The sequence below is a fragment of the Pyxicephalus adspersus genome, chromosome 8, assembly GCF_032062135.1.
Source record: "Pyxicephalus adspersus chromosome 8, UCB_Pads_2.0, whole genome shotgun sequence".
Taxonomy (NCBI): domain Eukaryota; kingdom Metazoa; phylum Chordata; class Amphibia; order Anura; family Pyxicephalidae; genus Pyxicephalus; species Pyxicephalus adspersus.
The window spans coordinates 20,130,125-20,150,995 of NC_092865.1; the positions used below are offsets into that span (position 1 = coordinate 20,130,125).

Consider the following 20,871-nt stretch of genomic DNA (forward strand, 5'->3'; position numbering starts at 1 on the left):
AAATGCAGCTAGGTTTTCTTTGGTATCTTACAGAAGAATTTTTTTCTTCCCTCCCTCTCCCTCTGCACAAACCTTTTCCCACAGTGTGAGATTTCAGCTGCTCACTTCCTCTTTTTCTGTACAGTAAGCGGCACCTTTAAGGAGGGCGTTGCTGATTGCACTCGTTAGAGGCAGGCTGAAAGAATGAGGAAGCATAGCTGACAAGAAATAAGTTTGACATGGGCGCTCTGGTCAGGCCAGCCAGCTCACTATTGCCATAAGTGACCACAGCAGCTTGATGGAGGGGCTCGGAGAGTGGTAAGTGATCACAGCTGTCTTCTTTGCTGTGTACAGCAGGGTTCCTGCACACTGTTGCTGGCTGCTATTCCCATAGTGCTGGGTGTGGGATATTGTGTAACCTCAGGACAGGAAGAGCTGGGGACGGGCTATTTTCTATCAGCGAGATGCATTTAGCATGGTTGTTTCCAGGAGGGGGTCCTAAATACGCGCTGTGGAGGGAGTGAACTTATTCATGGAGTAGGTCGATGGGTGTTTTTAAAAACTTGGCGTAGTTGCAACTGTATTTCTGGAAAGCAGGGTCGGTGTGACCCAGTAACAAGCCCTTTAGTTTGTAGCTAGTGAACAGTAACAAATGTATATTTATTTGTTGATGTTGTGTGTTTTCTGGTTTTTCCAAGAACTCTGTACAGGAAAGTCTGAAACCATTTAAATTGGGGTTCCTGCCTCTACCACAATTGCAAACATGAAAATTCTAGTATGTATTAAACTGAAGGCATCAATGCATTATTTTTTTTTTCTTCTTGTTCTTTGTTAGGCTGTAAAGTTTGTATGATCTTCTTAATTTCAATGCTTTTATCCACTGATAAAGCTATATATTCTATATGGAACAGAGAGACATCTCTCTAATTCACCTCCCCTGCTATTACAGAAATAGAGAATGTCTGATGACACTTATTAACCAAAGGACTTTTCTAACTGCAGTGTTGTACTTGCCATTCTTCAAAGTTGATCTGTCACATTATTTCAAGAAACCAGTGATTAAATATGTCCGTATTGCTTGTTTTTCTGTAGCATTCCTGCTACGACCATTGTAAAGTTTTTACACCCAGAATAGTAGGATTGTGCTTTCCGTTCAGCCTTTTGTGGGTTTATCTGTCCTTTTATTATAGCCGATATATTATTTTGTTGTCAGTAGGAAAGTAGCTTACTTTCTGTTCCTGACACCTGCTGTCCTCCTATCAGTGTGTTTGTTGTTAGTGCTTTAACACTGCAACAAAACTGTTACTTTTTGTGGTACATTTCTATTTATCCCTCACTTGCACCAACCAGGGACATCGCTACCCTATACAATTAAAGATTTGCAGTATTCGGGGCCAGCAAGGGCGCACCTCCTTCTACCTAACTTCAGATTTGAAGCTTCACATAGACATTATTAGTCCTATAATCAAATCCATGATCATTTTACCCTAATATTTGGATGAGGTGAGTTCTAAGGCTTGGTTTCCATCTTTGTGCTGTTGATTAGTGAAAGCAGGCATCCTATCCCTTGAAAAAGGCAGCCTACTGTATGTTTTTTGCTTAGATTTGTACCACAACACACTGTACATGCAGTACAGTAATATGTGGTGTGATGCTCCCGCAGGTTGGCCAGCAATGTCCATTGGGGTGGCATCCAGAATAAATTCCCCTGCTGTGTTCCAATGCTTGTTAGAAGTGTTATTGTGCTGTTTGGTACCATGTGCGATAACATGTATGTAACATGTATATAGTCAAGGAGTTTCAGGTGTAGTGTCATGTGACATTTACCCAGGTAGGGAAGGGTTAGATTCCTGTATCTTGGGGAAATGTTCTGTCCTAAAGACAAAAAGAGCGGTATGGGATGCAGTGGTCACGATACAAAGACAGATGGGGGTACGTCTTAAATGTTGGAGACATAGATAGAAATGCAAATGTGACGGGTTTAAGCGCGGTCTTGTTTTATCCTAAACAAAGATTGGCTTTAAATACCCTTTGATGGAAACTTATTATGAGATAATTACTGGATGTATTGAGACCAGCTATGAGTTAGTCAGATAACTTTTTCAGAGCATTTTCAGAAAGGAAATTGGTTAGGTATAGGCTGTGGCCCTACTTTTTTCCCTTACACTTTTTTTTACTTTGTAGATATCAGCCATGCTTTACTAGGAATCATTACATCATTACTTTCATGCTTTTAATGGAGCAAAATGAGACACATGTGTGATATCGGTTAGCAAATACTCCCCTGTGCATAGTGCTGATATCACCCTCTAGAATTGGAAGATGTTGCTAGGACCTGATCCAGGCAGCTAATGGGGGATAATATAGTAACATTTGCATTATATAGCATGCAAACTATTTCAGTACACAGTACAATAAATATAAACAGTCACCGGTGGAGTTAGCTGATTTAGCTATGAGATCAGCTTGGTAGACGTTTAATCCATTTTGCTTATATTTGTGCAGAGTGTTTCATAGGTTGCTGTTTGAATGGAAGTAGTGCATAGGCGTGGGCTAGAAATTCCTTTCTACTTCCAAATGACTTGATATATCATGCTGGCTGCATGTGACTGAAACAGTAGACCACCTTGGGCAAAACTTAATATATCATCATTAGGACTTATTTATTTTATTTTATTTTTTTTTTCATTTTCAGTGGCAGCTGGTGATTGGTAATGTTTTTTTTGTTTGATATTTTCAGAGGTTGGAGTTTAGGTTGCTCACAAAAAAGTGTGAAAAGGGGGGACTTAGGATACACAAATATTATGTAAAGTTTTACGTACTGTAGCATGTGTGTGTCAAAACCCATACAAAACATGTCCACTTAGTGTTAACAGGGCCGTCTCTGGGAGGGACAGGGAAGTAAGCTTCATGTTGTTAGTGAAGCCTAGTTAACACTATTGCGCTGTTAAGCATTGTGCAGTACATTACCGTGTGTATTGTTAATGCAACCTGTTGGATTGAAAAATGTCTTGAACAGTTTGAGTGGCCATACATTACAATACATGCTTTTTTGTGATCTTTTCTGTAATGTATACTGAACTGCGTGTGCAGATATTAGTGTACCAATCCTACCATACCTGGCTGCCAGAAATAGTCTTCCATGTGCATGCACAGTGGTTGAATCATTCTGGCCTGGCCCATCAAGATGGTCAAAGACCCAAACCCAAAAAGTGAAGCTTCCAGCACCCAAGAATTAGAATTAGTACTTAGAATTGTAAACAGACAGATAAGGTAATTTTTTTTGCAGAAGGGACATCACTTGTCCTTTCTACAGTAAAGAACCTGTCTGCTTGCAATTGTTTTTTTAAGAAAAGTTTAGTTCCAATGTAAAAACGTTTCCCAAAAATAATTGGCAGTAACAGATCTGCCCCTTCTGGAAACAACCTGACTTATTGACAGGGAATGGTGCCGCATCCCTTTTACCCCATAGAAAAGTTTGGATAAACACTGGCTTGTTCATAACCTCCTACTGTGCTAGCATCCCAGTCTGTTGAGACTCATAAGAAGTACAAACTGTAGCTGATAAATTTTGAATTGTGGTAGATGCTGTTTTCTGTGATTTCACTTATCTTTAAACAGACAAAAATTTAGCGAAATGAAGTGTTTTTTATTTTCTAGAATGACAAATGTATCTCTTCGCTATCTTGATAATCATCTTCATTTTCCTTTACTCAGTCAAGCATTGAATGTTCACCGATTGCTTTAAATTGGAAAGCCCTCTACATAGTGAAAGTACAGATAAAACGGCAGCTCGGGCCGTTTGCTGCTCAGGCAGTGACTTCTATATTGGGAGCCTCCACGTGCCACTAGCGCTCTATTCTTAACCATATGTAAGGCGACCTTTACCGCCCACAGGGTCATTAGATAGTCTGTAGGCAAGTCTCATATCTGTCTGCAGCTCCTTACTAGTGAGAACTTCCTCTTATGAGTAAGACCGAACACGTGAAACTTCTTATTTATTCTTATCTTCTTTTTTCCTGTCTATCTGCTTCTGTGACTCACTTTTACAGACAGCATATACAAAATTGCATAAATGGGGAGGGAAAAAAATTGGGGTAATGTGGTAAGGAGTTATTATACCTCCTTCCTCATCATAGAAACTGGAGCATTTGTAATTGGATTCTAATTAATCACTTTATAAGCTAAAAAAAAAACCTAGGCACAGAAAATTACCTCACAAATTCTGTTCAAAGGTATATTGCAGGTAAAGCAGATTGCATAAAATTGCATGATCTAACATTTTATATATATATCTATATCTTCAAACTCCTATTCAGAAGTGACAAGTGAAAGTAATAAAAAAAAAACTTTTACTTCATATTCAAGTTAACTTTGGAGGTATGTAATTTTCTAGTATGGCATCACTTTCATCAGTTGACCCCATATTGTGACTACCTTGATTCCACAATAATTCTGACAACGCCAAAGAAGGGGACAGTTACAATTTAGTGATTCTGCCGATAGTGAGTTCTTTTTCTCGGCATTATCGCCTCCGTGACATTGCCCTGATGGCTGAGTTTTGAAGATTTTAGATTTCTTTTGCTTAGAAATCCTACTAATGTTGGGTTCAGCGTTGTAAATTATACTGCAATTAAAATAAGCCTGTCATGGAAAAAATAAAACGCATGTCAAGCTTTTGAAGACAAGCAGCACAGACCGCTAAACATAAACCTAAAGATATTTGTCAGTTCACCATATTCACTTCAGGGCTTCTTAGCTTATATGGAAAGGAGTTGAGTGTTTAAAAAAAGGTTACAGTCATGGGGTCTGATTTATTAAAGTTCTCCAAGGCAGGAGAGGATACACTTTCATCAGTGAACCTGAGTGATCCAGCAAACTTGTAATGGATCTGGTCCAGGATTGAAAACATTTGCTAAAAAATAGCAATTGACTTTTAGGAAAGCTATTTCAGGTGTGCTGGATCACCCAGGTTCACTGGTGAAAGTATATCCTCCCTAGCCTTAGAGAGCTTTCATAAATCAGGCCCATGGTGCCTGCTTTTAGCTGCATATATTATGCTTTGTCTTACTGTAGTTTATTTTCCTATAAAACATAATATGGTCTACGCTGAAGAAAGACATTCATCATCTGTGTCTAACACTTGGACTGCAAAACTGGTGATATCACAGCAGTAAAGCTTGCAGATTAACTTGTACAATTAAGTTAGGTAACAAGCTTTCATCAGTTCTTAACCATAAAATATACCATTCATGGGTTAATTTACATTTTAGATCATTAAATAAAGTTATGCATTGGTTGTAAAAAAAAAAATAATGATCCAGACTTTCATTTGCCATTTAGTAGAAACATCAGTTTTAAATCTTTTGCTGACTTCATTCTTTTACAAGCGGTTTCACACTTTTATTTACATCTGAAATCGACGTAACCATGTAACTACCTATATATTATTTATGTTGTTAGTTGTGTTGTCATTGGAGTAATTAGGGCAGCAACTCATTCAATTTAACCTTGATGACCAATGATCTTTCAGGCTATCTCTAAGGGTGACGTTCTTCTCACTGGCCACCAATGTAAGGGACGTTCCACCCAGTAAGCACTACATCAACATACTGTGAGCCATAGATATAGTAATAAAAGCATAGGATTTAAAGGTTATTTTAAAGGGTTCACTCACATTAAAGCAAAGAACCACAACCCCATGCATGTTTCACACCCAACTGTGTCGCACATGAATAAGCAACAGGCCTCCCCCCTCCTTATAGTGGTGCCCTACGTTTTATTTTTTTATTCAGTCCTTTTACTAAGGTATGCTAAGTTATATAAAGCACTATGTAATAAAATATTACCTTGTATAAGAATGTTTGATGAGCATTTTAATTTGGTTGGTCATGTTTGATTCCTAATCAGAGTCTAATTGCTCTTTATATCTTTCTTTCAGGTCACATCTTCCACAATGTGCTGATTGTCTGTATTTACAGAAGATATATGAGAAAGACAAACTTTATTTTGGAAAGGTTTTTTGATTCCAGTGGAATCTGTGCTTAAGCTCCCTACCCTTTGCTTTGCAAGCTCCTATTTTAAAGTGGGACAACATGCCTGTACAAGCTCCACAATGGACCGATTTCCTGTCCTGCCCTATTTGCACCCAGACCTTCGATGAAACCATCCGGAAACCCATCAGCTTGGGTTGTGGGCACACTGTCTGCAAGATGTGCCTGAACAAGCTTCACCGCAAGGCTTGTCCATTTGACCAGACCACCATAAACACGGACATTGAACTGCTGCCTGTCAACTCTGCCTTGCTGCAGCTGGTGGGAGCTCAGGTAATTGCTTTTTATTTTGTGATTAATTCTAGTTTATATAATTCGGTAAAGCAAATCCTAGTCCCTTCAAATCACATTTATTTGAGGAAGGACCTCATCCTGAGCACTTTGTGCTATCTGAAACACAAAGGTCACCTTTTGGGTCTTTCATGACAGAAAGTACAGAGTTGGAGGCCTGCTGGTTTTTTTGCAGTGCGCTATTGTCTGTTAAACACCACAAGCATGCAGAATCTTCATATGTAATAAGAAAATATGGCAAACCTATGTAAATATTGTACATAATTACTAAATATACTTAGAAATGGTTATTGGGCAGGACCAGTAAATGTTGCCTAAATGTAGCAAAGAAAAATCAGTTCTCTGTCCTGCAAAATAGGATTTCCTGTATTGCATATTTGCATAAATCTCTGAATTTACGGAATCTTAAATCCTTTAGCTGGTAAAACAGCTAAATGCTTTTTTGCCTTTGTCTCTAGAGTTACACACAGTATTATTATTACATCATCATTTTCCTATTCATATTCTGATCATTGACCTTCTTGATCGGCTGCAATGATGTAACTCCTGCATATCTGTGCCGGAGTTCATTCGGTCGTGACGCCCACAAGAAGTGGGGATGTGCCATCATTGCACCCAAAACTGAGCTATCCACTGGCAGGTAAAATCATGTATTAGGCACATTTATTATGAAGGTTATAGGAAATGTGTAGAGCAGGGGTGCCCACACGTTTTTGGCTTGCAAGCTACTTTTAAAATGACCAAGTCAAAATGATCTACCAACAACAAAAAACCTAAACTCCTGTGCATGATAGAGTTTATTTTGAAAGGCAGGGCTCCGCGATCTACTCGCGTTGCCTTTGCGTTCCACCGATAGATCGCGATCCGCCTGTTAGGCACCTTGGTGTAGAGTGTAGGTTTTTTTTTCTTCGGTAAGTTTTATTTTCCAGTGTCTTTAAGTAATCTTTGGGCTGCATAACAAGAAATGTAGCGCATGCTTTAGCTTTTTAGTGCTTTAGTTACAGAATACATTGGAGCAACGTGAGCAAAAATGGCTTTGACACAGGACATAGAAAACTGTTAAAACAAAGTTTGTATACCACTGGATAGTTGATTCCTTTCTATTGCTAGCGGAGTCTTCATCATATTGGGTACCTAAAGCAGCGTACACACTTCCAATTATAGTCGTTGGAAAGGATCTTTCTCAATCCTTTCCAACGACTATGCACTGCACGATGCATGCACGAGTGCTGTACATACAGAACCGTTCTGCTCATTGCAGAGGGAGAGAGATGGAGCGCTGTGCGCTCTCCCCCTTCCCTTACATAACGATCGTTCATTGTCCATGGATCCGCCAGGACAGTCGTTCAGACAATAAACGACACATGCTGTACACGCTCCAGATTCTTGCCCGATATCGGCCCTGACCCGATTTATCGGGCGAGAACCATTGGAAGTGTGTACCTAGCTGAACTATTCTCATCACAATTCTGTGGTTGAAGCCTCAAACTGAAGCTGGATTTGCCAAGTTGTGCGCTGTGGAATTGGTATGTCCACAAAACCTTCAATAGTATAAGCATATTCACAGGTTTTACTGAACTTTTTACAGGCGTTCTAGTGAAAGATTTCTCTTTGTGAGGTGTTACATTGATGGTGGTTACTAGGACAGGGTAAATATATCTAGCAAGTACACAAGTTACACAAGTGTCAAAAATTTTTTTTTACATGAAAATGTTTTTACTTCCAATAGATAAATAGATAAGAACAAAAGATTGCTGCATTTTCAGCTAACCACTAATGTGGTTTTATTTTGTGTCAGGTTTGGAAACAGATTATGAGCTGCAAAGACACCTTGTATTTTTTTTTGGATCGTTTTTTACTTACTTTAATTTGTATCTTTTGAACTTTGGTAGTCAATAGATGTTTCTAAATGTATTTTGTCTGCATCATTTAAATATACCGTTGAGTCAAGCTTCAGGTAATATTTCCTAATGCTTTCTATAAATATCTATTACTGCACCTTACTGAGGCAGCACCTTAGATGAGCTAGATTTACAGCTCAGCGGTGATCTGTATGAGGAAAGACTTTTCTGGAGTTATCCTTCTATTACTCACGCTACAATTTGTATATCTTTGCCTCACTACACAGCTTTGTCACTGGGAGAACAGGCTTTCCTAGGTTTCTGCAATTCGACTTATGTCATTGTTAAATGAGTGCGCTTGGATTCTGGTGTATGGTGGTGTTTGTCTTTCCTTCTTTATGAAATTCTGCTTTGTCATCTTGCTTAGGCATCATCTATTTGTTTTGTTTCATGTTCGGAATTGTGGTGCATTCATTATCTCTGTCTGACCTATTTCGTGAAATATCTATAGTCTCTATACCAGTTTGTCTCTCCCTTTTTAACATGGGGGGACCATGGAAATAACTTTCAGGTCTTCAAGGAACCCCTGCTATAAATGCATTATGATGCTCACAGTAAATTAGTATGCTGGTCAGTAGGAAGAATGCTTCCTGCATTGCAGGTCAGTGGGAAGTATACTATCCTTACAGATGGCCAAAAAAGATCAATATCCTTTTAAACTGACCCAAGAGTCACAATTTTTTCACTGCTCAAGGAACCCTGGGGTTCCACTAAACCTTAGTTGAGAAACACTGATCTATACTGGTCAATAAACCTAATAAAAGCTTCCAGATTAATTCATAGAGTGTAATATAAAGTAGATAGGATAGAGCTGGACATATAACACAAAATAACCATCTTGGTACTGAACTGAGTGGGTTACTTAAGGTAAGGGGTACACATGATTACCTAGTTTTCGTAGTTATCCTTCAAGAAATACCTCCATCAGTGATAGGACAAGTAAAGGTGGCTCCACATCTCTTCTTTTTTCTTTTTTTTTATCCTCCAGTCTTTTCATAGTGCCTACATATTACCTTGTGTTTTACAAACTTCATAGTCGTGGCACATACATCAATAAAATCAAACATTCAATGCAACTAAACTGTAGAATTGATGAAGAATTGTATATGGTAATTCCCCTTTCGGTCAGGAAAGCTTTGAATTTTGACAATGGCAAGTTAATCAACCATGGCAAAATTTTGTCAATTTCTACTGATCAGTCAAAGAATTGTTTGCATCTACAGTAAACATAATTCTGTTGTAACAGTTTCCAGTTTCTAAATGAAATAAAAGGGGATGCAATTGTTTTGTTACAGTTAAGGAATATATTTAAAAGAATATTCCCTCCTGTTAAAACTTCCAGTTTTCATTTCCCTTTAAATGTTCGGAAGTAGTAAAATTTAGCAGAAACGGTCAGTGTGTAATGCTCTGCACGCAGAAGCCAGGGATAATTGGTAAGACTATGTTCACACTGGCAGTGACGTTGCAGTGCATCTACCGCTCCCTCATGTCAGTTAAACGCTGCCTATGGGGGGGGGGTCGCTACATGTAACGTTTGTTGGCAGCAGCTCCATAGAGAATAAATGGGGGCAACAGTGGGAGGTAATAGTACTGCTCATTGCTGCCAGCTGTCAAGGCTACAGTATCTGCTTCTTAGAACCAGCACTATAATGTGACTGACCAAGCATCTGGCAAGGTGCTAGCTGTAAGGAGCCATGAAGGATTTCTCAATCACAAGCAGGTCTGAACCTTTCCTAAGGGTCATACAGTGGGCCTTCGTTTTATGTTGCAAGCTTGGTTTTCTTTTTCTCATATTTCTATTTTCTCTGCAGGTACCTGAGCAGCAGCCAATCACTCTGTGCAGTGGGGCTGAAGACACCAAACACTATGATGAGGCCAGAAAGTGTGTGGAGGAGCTGGCCCTTTACCTGAAGCCCCTCAGTACTGCAAGAGGTAAGATCGTCTTGTGAAGATGAAGAATTGAATTCAGATATTCACTTAATTTTTGCAAGTAGCCTAATGAACAAAAATGTAAAACATTACTTAGGATAGGTTGTGGAGAAGGGGTTGGTGACCATTTTTTTATTACCCTGCAATGCACCATGTTTACTTTTTTAATGACGGAAAACAAACCTACTATGTCTACCGTTGTGTACAATGTAACATATTTGGTAAAGTCCAGGCACCTTACCGGCACAGTCCTTCAGTTACTTGTTATACAAGATATGGGCTTAATCCCGATTTGCAGAAGAATTAATCCCATGTACACTGTGCATGTGGGGTCCAAGCAAACGAAAGTCTTTTGAAGTCTTTTTCACTTTACCGATATGCTTTTACACACAGGTTAAAGATAAAAGCACTATCTTTTCTAACAAATTAGCCTTAAAGTGAATGTACAGACAAACAATCTCACTGTATTTCTTTGTTTTTTTACCTTGCTTTTCAAATATAGTTACATATATCTGGTAATATCTTCTGACATTTAATCCTATCTCTGTATTGAGGAACCCCATGTCATAAAACCAGTGTTCAGAATAATTATGCACACCTTTGAAAGGATACATGCTTATTCTACTATGTACCCTCAAGTAGAAATTTACATCGCTGGCTTGCCTCTAGAATAATGTCATACTGGTGTTGTGTAGAGGGTGCTGGTGTTCCTAGATAGAGGAGTTGCTTAGCTCAGAATTAAAACCTAGAGACAGCACTAGGAAAGCCTTTCTTTATGTGACTGGAGTTAATCATAAGATGACGGGCTTGGTATTCATTCATCTATTAATACTATGCAATACTGCAAAATAAATCTGATCACTAGAACAAGTTTAAATTCTCAACAAATTTACATTTCCAAGCTTGCGCTAAAAATATTATCTGGTCTTGCATGATATTAATTTAGGCAGGCTGTGTATTATCCTTGGCGTATAAGCAGAAATGTACTCATGAGAACTTACACTTCATTCTCACGTTGTACAGATTTGTATTTAACCTCCCTAAGGACTGTTTTGAGAACTGTGTAACTGATTCTTTAAAATCTTGCAAGGAACTAAAATTAGATTTTTATCACAGCAAGCTTGTAAATTAAGTTGTAAAGAAATTCTGTGTTCCTGTTCACACTTTCATCACCCACGTCTGATGCGCCCACTGGTAGCAGACACACTTTTAACAAGTATAAAGTCAACATTATGTTTCTTTGCATTTTTCTCATGTCAAGTGTTTTTGTGGGCTATGGCCTGCTCACAGACCTTTAATAGAATTGCCTACATTATTTGCAGGTTTTTGCTTATTTTTGTTTGGTGTATACTGGGTTATGTGAAGCAATGGCTTTCTCAGGCTGGATAGCTAAGATGGCCTGTCTTTTAGGAGTACAACATTTCCTATAAAACTATAATATTGTGCTCTCTTCACCCTTATATATGTATGGCCATTATATAAACAGAAAAAAGGCTTACCATTGTAAAATGAAGCACAATGAGCCAATCACACTATATGTGTGTGTATAGTGATTGGCTCATTGGTGTGTGTGTATATGTATGTGTATATATATGTATATATATATATATGTATATATATATATATATACTTTTACACATAGGTTGAAGGACTCTTTCTATGTGTAATAGAGGTTGAAGCCCTTTTTAAAATTGTATCTGTAAGTTAGAAAAATTATTCTTTTACTATAGATGATGAAAAAATAAGGTGACAGAGGGTACAATATGTGGTTACAGATGAATCTCCTGGTTATCTAATATTTTGGTGACATAGAGTCCTGCACTGTTCATATCTGAAAAAGTGTTCATATTTGAAAGTCAATGTGGCTTCAGAACTTAGAATCTGCATACTTTAGTCCCTGCTCTGTTTTTCAGTTGCTTTACAGTTACACTAGCTAGCAGGGAAATAATGCACCAGGAATCAGAAAATTTAACTTGTAGTCCTAGCCCTGTTTTCTTTTTCTAGATCATTAGTCTTTGCAGAGGATTTACCAAGCTTAAGTTTGATCAATGTAAGCAGCTCCCTGTACTGGGTGAACAGTGAATGGCTCGTAAGGGTCCATTAGTTGGAGAAGCCAGTTTAGGAATGGTATTAACTAGTAATCTATTGCAATAAACTACCAAGACTGAGTACTTCTGGTGTGCTCTTTCATTCCTGTTTAGACCAATAACTGTTATGTTATGAAAGGTTGGTAAGCAAAGGTTTCTGTTCTCTAATATTTTGACCCTTCTCTTCTTTAGGTGTTGGTCTAAACAGCACTACACAAAGTGTGCTGAGCCGCCCCATGCAGAGGAAACTGGTGACTCTTGTCCATTGCCAGCTGGTGGAAGAAGAGGGACGCATTCGAGCAATGCGAGCAGCTCGTTCACTGGGGGAGAGAACAGTCACAGAGCTTATCTTGCAACATCAGAACCCCCAGCAACTTTCCTCCAATCTTTGGGCAGCTGTTCGTGCCCGTGGCTGTCAATTCCTTGGTCCAGGTATGCGACACATGGCTGCTTTTATTAATAACTTTAAGTTGTGTAATTTACAGCTAATGTAAAGTTCTGTGCTTCTGGACTAATACTACAGACCGTAAAAGTTTAAATTTGGAGCTAAATACTGGGGAGTGGAGAGGGAAAGTCATTGTGCCCAGGCAGGTAAGTTTATTGCAGAAAGGGTGTAATTTTTTACTGCAATAATAAACCTGCCTGCTCTAAATGTTTTTTTATTTTTAATTTAAGTTTAGTTCCTCTTTAAATACTCCTAGCCTAGCTTCTGCTTTTGCTGCATAGCACTGTTCTCTCACAGATTGCTTTAACTTATTGCCTGGCATAAATATTTAACCCTGTATAAACTGTTTGTGTTGCAGCCATGCAGGAAGAAGCCCTTAAGCTTGTCCTCCTGGCCCTGGAAGACGGATCTGCGCTCTCTCGGAAGGTCCTGGTTTTGTTTGTGGTGCAAAGACTGGAACCGCGCTTTCCTCAAGCCTCGAAAACTAGCATTGGGCATGTTGTCCAGCTGTTGTACAGAGCCTCTTGCTTTAAGGTATAACATTTTTTGAGCAATGTGTGTTACTTTTTTTGCAATTTCCGGGGTTCGTCAAGAATGGAACAGTGTTATATGTTTCCATGCAATTTCTTTTGCTTTTTGAATGACTTCTCTGTATGACTTTTAAACAAAGCAAATGTATATAATTAGAACTTTTGTTGTTCACACTTTAAATCGCTGTTATCAATAGCTCAGCCTGCTGTCTGGAAATAGTTGATAAGATATGTATAGATATGTATATAGACATTAATTTTTTAAACTGGGGAGGGAGATCAGAAAAACAAGTTTCACTTGTTTCTCTTTTAAATCTGAAGTTTCATATATATATTTTGTTCTCATTGGTGTTGTTCGCCAACCATCATGTAGTATGAGGCTAGGGGAAATAGTAAGAAGCTTAAGGCATGCAATGAAATCAGGATAAGCAATGTCAGTATAAGAATAAATCCCTTCGACTGTTCTAGACTTTTAAGTAAGAATGAAGTTAAGCATTAATGTAAAGTGTCTAACAATTTCAGGTGACAAAGCGTGATGAAGATTCCTCCCTGATGCAGTTAAAGGAGGAGTTTCGCACTTATGAAGCACTGCGCAGAGAACACGATTCTCAGATTGTGCAAATCGCTATGGAGGCTGGCCTGCGCATTGCTCCTGATCAATGGTCCTCTCTTTTGTATGGGGATCAGTCTCACAAATCCCATATGCAATCCATTATTGATAAGGTAACCGCCTCATTCCTGCTCCTGTCACATTTTATCTGTTTTGTTCTCCCTAATTCTTTTGTGCCCTGTTCTATTCTTGTTTCCTAATCTTTGTAACTGTGGTCCTATCCATAGAGTTTTCTGTTTGATAGTTTAAATGTTAAGCTAGTTCATTTATTACAAGAAAGTTTTTGTTAAGTTGCAGACCCCGGCCTCGTTTGCTCAGAGCGTCCAGGAATTGACCATTGCTCTGCAGAGGACTGGAGACCCTGCCAATCTCAACAGATTACGTCCCCATCTGGAGTTGTTGGCAAATATAGACCCAAGCCCTGGTGAGTGTCTGTATACTTGCTTTAAACCTGACACATATCTGGAGTTTAGGCTGTGCACATGATTAAAAAAAATGCCTAATAATGATCAAAGCAACTGAGGCCTTATGCATTAGTTAGGCAAATCAAAATCAACATATTACTAGTTTTGTTGACGGCTTTTAATTTGCCTGCTAAAACAATCATGCTTGGTTGACTCTCCTAAACGGGCTCTGTAATGTTGGAAAACATACAATGTACAATGTTTGACAAGCATGACTGCAAATGGCTGAATGAAGCATACTGTTATTTCAGCAGGCATCTTTACTTCATGGTAACCATTCAATATATATTTAGTAAACACATTCAACAGGAATTCAACAGAACATGGTTCTTTCAAAACATTATGATCAGGCAGGTAAGTATGTTTTATTGCAATAGGTACATTGACTGTCCCTATCAGCAATAAAGACCTGCCTAATTGCTTATTTTCAAAAGCAGTTAGATTTGACTGTGTATCAGCATCTTGCCATCTCTGTATATAGCAAGGCTGGAGTGTGAGAGGAAGAAGCAATACAAGAATACAGTTAGCTGACATACTAACAAGAAGCATGCTGCTAGAGAGAGTATTCAGCATAAAATAGAGGTTATCACAATGCTTTGCTTCTACTTTCATTGTCAAGTAACAGGCTCAGGCAGGTTTAAAACAACCTGGGCTCAGAGAAGCTGGGTTAAATAATGGTGTCCACCCAGTTGAAGTCATCTGGTGGAGAAAAAAAAGAAAATATACTGCAGGGGAAATTCCCAGATTAAAGGTTAATATTGTAGCTGTTTTTTTATTGTATTACCAGGCTTTTATTGGGGGAAAAAAACATTTAATGAGGTGTGTAAGATATTCTCTTACCATAATGCTGAAGGTTCCTGAGGATGTAATTTCCAACATTATATTGCATTAGAGTGATTACATTTTATTTATTCTCATCCAGATGCTCCACCTCCAACATGGGAACAACTTGAGAATGGTCTTGTGGCCGTAAAGACTGTTGTTCATGGGTTGGTGGATTATATCCAGAACCACAGCAAGAAGGGGACTGATCAGCAGCAGGTGAGCGAGGCGCGGAGCTACTGCATGATTCAGGTACCGCTTCATAAGCTACAAAATTGTCTCCAACCTTTAGCTTTTTTGGGAATCCAAGTTAATTTGTTGTGCTGCAAGACACAAGTTGGAATATGACTTATTATTGATACCACCATAAAGTCTTGTTGTATAAGAGAAAGCAATATTTACAACTAATGGAATACACATTGCTTCTTATTTCTTCTATTAAAAAAAAAAAATCATTCTATCCTTTCCCGCACCCTTCATGCATTGTTTAATCCATGTCTTTACTGGGAGGGAAGCAGGGAACACAGCAAACTAAGGTAGATCTCACCATGTATAGTACCTGTATGTAACTCCGCCTTCATCCCCAGCAAATCTGTCCCCTGTAGCCATGTGTCTTTGTTTTCACCCTATACCCACACAAGTCATTTTGTGAAGTATCTGGCATTGTGTTGATATACCTTTTTTTTTTTAATTTTTGTATATCTAAGTAATATCATATTATGTCATGTGTACTTATCTGGTATCTGGTGCCGTGCTTGATATGGTGCTGAAATTTTTGGTGCTTTAGTGTACCTTTACACCTTCTGTGATATTTGGCATCATATGTAATGCCCCAGTACTTTTTTCCATATATGGCTCCTAGACATACTGCAAAATAGTGTGTATTCAATTACATTGCATTGGTGCCTTTATTCTCTCCAAAGTCATGTATATAAAAGCTAATAAACAAGCTTGCATATTTGGTTAGAAGTGTCTAATACTATAAACAGAATTGTGTGGATAGAGCATCTGAATTTTAAATTGAAAAATTCTAATCCTTAATCAAGTAATTTATTTATAGGGTGGTAGAAATGTGTATTCTCAGGTGCTTTCTGTATCATTATGGTGCATCTCTATGCAGGGGCCCAGATTGTAATCTGATGTTTGTAAAAATAATTCTTACATTTTTTAATATAATTCTTGTATTTAATTTGGGGAACCAGAAAAAGTTTCAATCCCCACCAGTATGATGATTTAAAAACAAAGTATACAAAAAAGGCACTGTACAGAAATGCACAATTGTTTATTAAGGCATTGTACCTGAGAAAATACTTTATTCTACTGACTGTATATTGCTTCGTTTATGATGATTTAGGCATTGACTTCTGTGGGCTAAACATCATGAGGGAAATTGTACGGGAGGCTTTAGAGTTTTTATAAAAGGAGAACACATGATCACATGAATTGAATCTGGAAGGCAGGGATTTTTGCACATCTTTTTTTGCACAAAGTTTTCACCAACCATTTTTTGGTTTGTTGTAATATTGTGCAGATACAAACCAACTTGCAGACTTTCTTTGTGCTCTTAAGCAGGATTTGTAAAAGTTTAAAATGTCTGGGAGGTTTAATTGATATGCAGCACCTCCCGCACCATGTGTATATATCTTTAGAATCCACTGGGTTGTTTTATTGATAGTGTTGGAAAATGTTCATATTGTAGAAACCCCAGTAATGGCTCCTTTGTTTGTACAGCCTCCGCAGCACAGCAAGTACAAGACTTATATGTGCAGGGATATGAAACAGAGGGGAGGTTGCCCTCGAGGAGCTAGCTGCACTTTTGCTCATTCCCAAGAAGAGTTGGAAAAGTAAGTTGTTTTTTATTTTATATATTTTTTCTTCTTTTTAGAAGACCCCTCCAATAAAAATATAAGTAAATGTTTAGTTTTTTTTTTTTTTGTACATTCGGGAATACTACGCCATCCTAACAATTATTAGATGCAGGAAATATCTTACTTTTTTATTATACTTTTTTTTATATATGAAGGCACTGCAAGTCTGTTTCAGAGTGCACCAATAACCCTGAAAATTGAAGTACTTATTATTCAAGCTATTTTTTCATCTTTCTGTCCTATCCTATTCTGAATTCCTTTAGTCAGTTAGGCCATTTAATATATTAAAGAGGAACTATACTAAAAAACAAAACAAAAACACACCTTCAAACCCGCAGGGCAGACCGATCACTCTGGGGGTGTCCGGCACCTGGTCCCACGTCATCCCTATATTCGTCCCGGAGCTGGCACTTCGGGCGCCCCCATCTTCGGCTTTTCTTCCGGGTTCTTCATCCTACGTCATCCGAACCAGGTGCGGGATCGGGTGACGTAGGATGAAAAAAAAATCATGCATGAAATCGCCAAATTTTTCTCCTTGATCAAAAAGGCACATTTTGTGCCTTTTTGCATTGAATCCAATACAAAGTAATCATAATATATATAGATATATATATATCTATATATGGATATATATCTATATATATAAGTTTACAAGTTTCAGTATTTTTATGCACCCTTGTTTTAACAGATTTTTGTGTTTTTTTTTAATTTAAAGTTTATTATTAAATATTGGACATATGATTTATTAAATATTGGACATATTTTTCTGAGTTATGCCTAAGAATTTTAGGCCTACAATGTAAAATACATTTCCAGGGAGGTTTGAGGGACTTGCAGTGAAATTTGTTTTGGTTGATTGAATTGGTGGTGTAGGAAATGTGGGTGATGCAGACAACTAGTATTCTGACTTCAAAAAAGTATTTCTTTTCTTTTTGGAAAAGGTTTCGAAAAATGAACAAGCGCTTAGTTCCACGGCGCCCACTGAGTGCCTCTCTTAATCATCTGAATGAAGTTGGATTGCCTGCTGGAGCCATACACTCAGATGAAGGCCCTATGGATCTACCTAGTCGCAAACAAGCTGGCCTTCCCAATGGCATAGTGTCTGGAAGCTCTGTGACACAGCTCATCTCTCGTGGGACAGACTCCAGCTACGAGTCTGTTCTCAAGTCGGCGAAACTGGATCATTTAAGTAACAGTGCCCCAGGGTCCCCTCCAGAGCAGTAGGTTTCTATTTTCCCAATAAATATTCTTAATTTTATTATAATTAAACAGTGTTGATAATAGTGATTGCACAGATCACAGCATGTAGCATTACTGGAACACTTAGCGATGATAGTTTTGTAGTTTTGTTGACTGTTGGTGTGTTTTTGCTATTAGAAAGGTTGTGTTTTTTTTTACCTTTCAGCCTGGACGCCGTCCCCAAAACTTCCATGGCCTCTTTAACTGTCAGCTCTCATCCGCCTCCACCGCGGGTTTCTGGTGATCTCACCCCATTGCCTGGGTCTAAACAAATCCAAATGGTACCACGAGGTTCCCAGATTTATCCTTCTCAGTCTGATATGTTTTATCCTGACCCTCGAGGAGGAGGACCTCCATTTGATCCTGTAACCTATCCTCCAAGTATGTTTAAATTTATGTTCATTGTATCTGATTTGTTCATGCTACCTGCATTTTCCTGTACATTAGATTTAGACTTTTTATCCCGTTTTAGATAAATTGGGGAGGAGTTTGTTACATTTTTATTGCTGTCTTTGTCCCCACCTAGGAGAATACATACATTTTTGCAAGTGACCATTGTCACGAGGCAGACCATGATGAGAAATCCAAAGTTTGTCACAAAAACAGGAACTAAGGGGAAATATTCCTGTCCTCCTAAGAGGGGACTTAACCTCACTATGTAGAAGTTAAAGTTTACTTGTAGAAAAGGCAAATGTCTTAATTTGGGGATAGATGGGGGGGGGGCATACGAAAGCAAGTGAGGTCAGATTTATTTATTTTTTGAAAAGCCTAGTTGGCAGTGTGCATGCACCCAAAGTAAGCTGTGGTCTTTCCACTTAATAACGCCATCTGTTTATATAACAAAAAGTAAAGTTTGTGTTTAAAACCTCAGTGGTGGCTTTCACATGCCCGTGTGGTTGTAGCCTCTCAAATGCATTTTCATTGGCCAGCTTTCTCAATGATTTTTTCTAATTAACCGTTTTTCTATCTTACAGATGTTTACTACCCGCCTCAGCCTGTGTCACGCTTTGTCAGACCTCAGCCATCTGCCCAAGAGTCCACCCCTACCTACCTCGACCAGTACCCCCCTTATTTACAGGACAGGGTAGTAAGCACACAGTATGGAGCCCCCACTCAACAATATTCTTCTATAAACCAGCCTATGTACCCTCCACACTACGATACTCGCCGTGTTTATGCTTCTGCTCCTCAGTCTTATCAGAGAGAAGAAATTGTTCGAGGCAGCCCTGTGCCACTGGACATGTCACCAGCTGCTGGCACTCCCTATGTTCCTGAAGCCAGAGATCGTTACCAGCCTGTAGTAGAGGGCTACTACCCTGTTGCAGCGCATCCGGGACAGATAAGACCATCTTATAATCGGGTATGGGTGTAATATATTCACTTTAGGAAATCTTTATGTTCAGAACGTGTGTGTGTTAGTTATAGATTTCTAATTCAAGTAGTTATTTACATTGGGACTTTAAAGACATTCATTAGATATAAAATCAATATAGGTATCACTTTAATAATTTTTTCAAAAACATCATTAAAGTTTACAAAAAAAAAAAAAAAAAGTCCAATAATTGGTCTATTATTTTGTAGATAGGCTTATGTAGGTTCAACGCATTTCTCGGAACTATGTCCGATTCTTTAGGAACATATCCTACAATTACAAACATTTTTTTTTTTTTATAATTTCTACAACAACAGCATACACTTTTTGTTTTTCTAAATCATACATTACTTCTATCTCCAAATCTATTCCTCGGCTAGGGACACCTAGACCAAGGGACCAATCCCTTCTATGGATGTTAAACCACGCAGCACAAGATCACAGGGCCAAAATTAAAGAGCTTTATATTTTCAAATATCATTCCTATTATCAAGTTAAAAAAAAAAATGGTTCCCTTTTTCCATATATGGTAAAATGTGAAAATGAGTAATTACACCCAAGTAAAAAGTGTGTATACCTTGTATACCAAACCCTTACACCAAATATTTAAATAGCTTTTAAAATGTGCCTCTTATAGTCACCATACTATTCATCACAAGTGATAGTATATCTTCTTCAAATCTCACCATCTGTATATCTCACTCCAATGCTTGTTTACCCTCAATTCTTAAATCGGAGAGTACACAAAAATGTGATATCTCTATTGAGGACCAAAACATTTAAGACTAGTGACATAAACATAATCCCAATGAAAATCACTAAAGAAACATAACATAAAAACCAGCAGCATTCTACATTATTGGGAATTGATTCCTCATAGAATATTTGCTCTAATAGAATATTTGCTCTAACCCTTCATTAAATATTAAATTGTAACTGCTACTATAGTCATGATAGTCTATATAAGCCAGCCTAACCAACTTCTTCCTTCAATTAAAATCCCATTATTTTTTTTAGAATGTCCACTCAAAAACTCAATTAACATTCCATATAAAAATAGTTGCCTACTTACTATTGCTCATAAATAACGTTCCTTCACTCATGTACTGTTCATCAAAGATGTCCGCTGCACCCCATAGAGGCTGAATCTTTCTCCTTATCCTATTTGTAATCCGTCTGCAGAAGGCCACTCCCATATCCGGAAGAATGGTCCAACGCAGCCGCTGGTCACGTAGGTAAATAAACCCATGTGAACTAACTGTGGCGCTGGCAATCTGGGAG

General features: G+C 38.2%; 1 protein-coding gene across 4 annotated transcripts in view; it reads left to right on the plus strand.

The window, feature by feature from the left end:
* Positions 1-220: 220 nt before the first annotated feature.
* Positions 221-20,871, plus strand: part of RC3H1 (ring finger and CCCH-type domains 1) — a 32,587-nt gene continuing 11,936 nt past the window's right edge. For 2 of the 4 annotated variants that reach the window (XM_072419715.1, XM_072419718.1), the window contains exons 1-12: positions 221-297; positions 5,921-6,305; positions 10,036-10,156; positions 12,433-12,672; positions 13,044-13,219; positions 13,738-13,938; positions 14,117-14,249; positions 15,212-15,363; positions 16,843-16,955; positions 17,921-18,199; positions 18,385-18,599; positions 19,193-19,578. In XM_072419715.1, the coding sequence (XP_072275816.1) occupies positions 6,075-6,305; positions 10,036-10,156; positions 12,433-12,672; positions 13,044-13,219; positions 13,738-13,938; positions 14,117-14,249; positions 15,212-15,363; positions 16,843-16,955; positions 17,921-18,199; positions 18,385-18,599; positions 19,193-19,578 (2,247 nt within the window). In that variant the 5' untranslated portion in view covers positions 221-297; positions 5,921-6,074. The remainder of the gene's footprint in view (positions 298-5,920; positions 6,306-10,035; positions 10,157-12,432; positions 12,673-13,043; positions 13,220-13,737; positions 13,939-14,116; positions 14,250-15,211; positions 15,364-16,842; positions 16,956-17,920; positions 18,200-18,384; positions 18,600-19,192; positions 19,579-20,871) is intronic. The other 2 variants (XM_072419719.1, XM_072419717.1) reach the window with 2 other exon arrangements.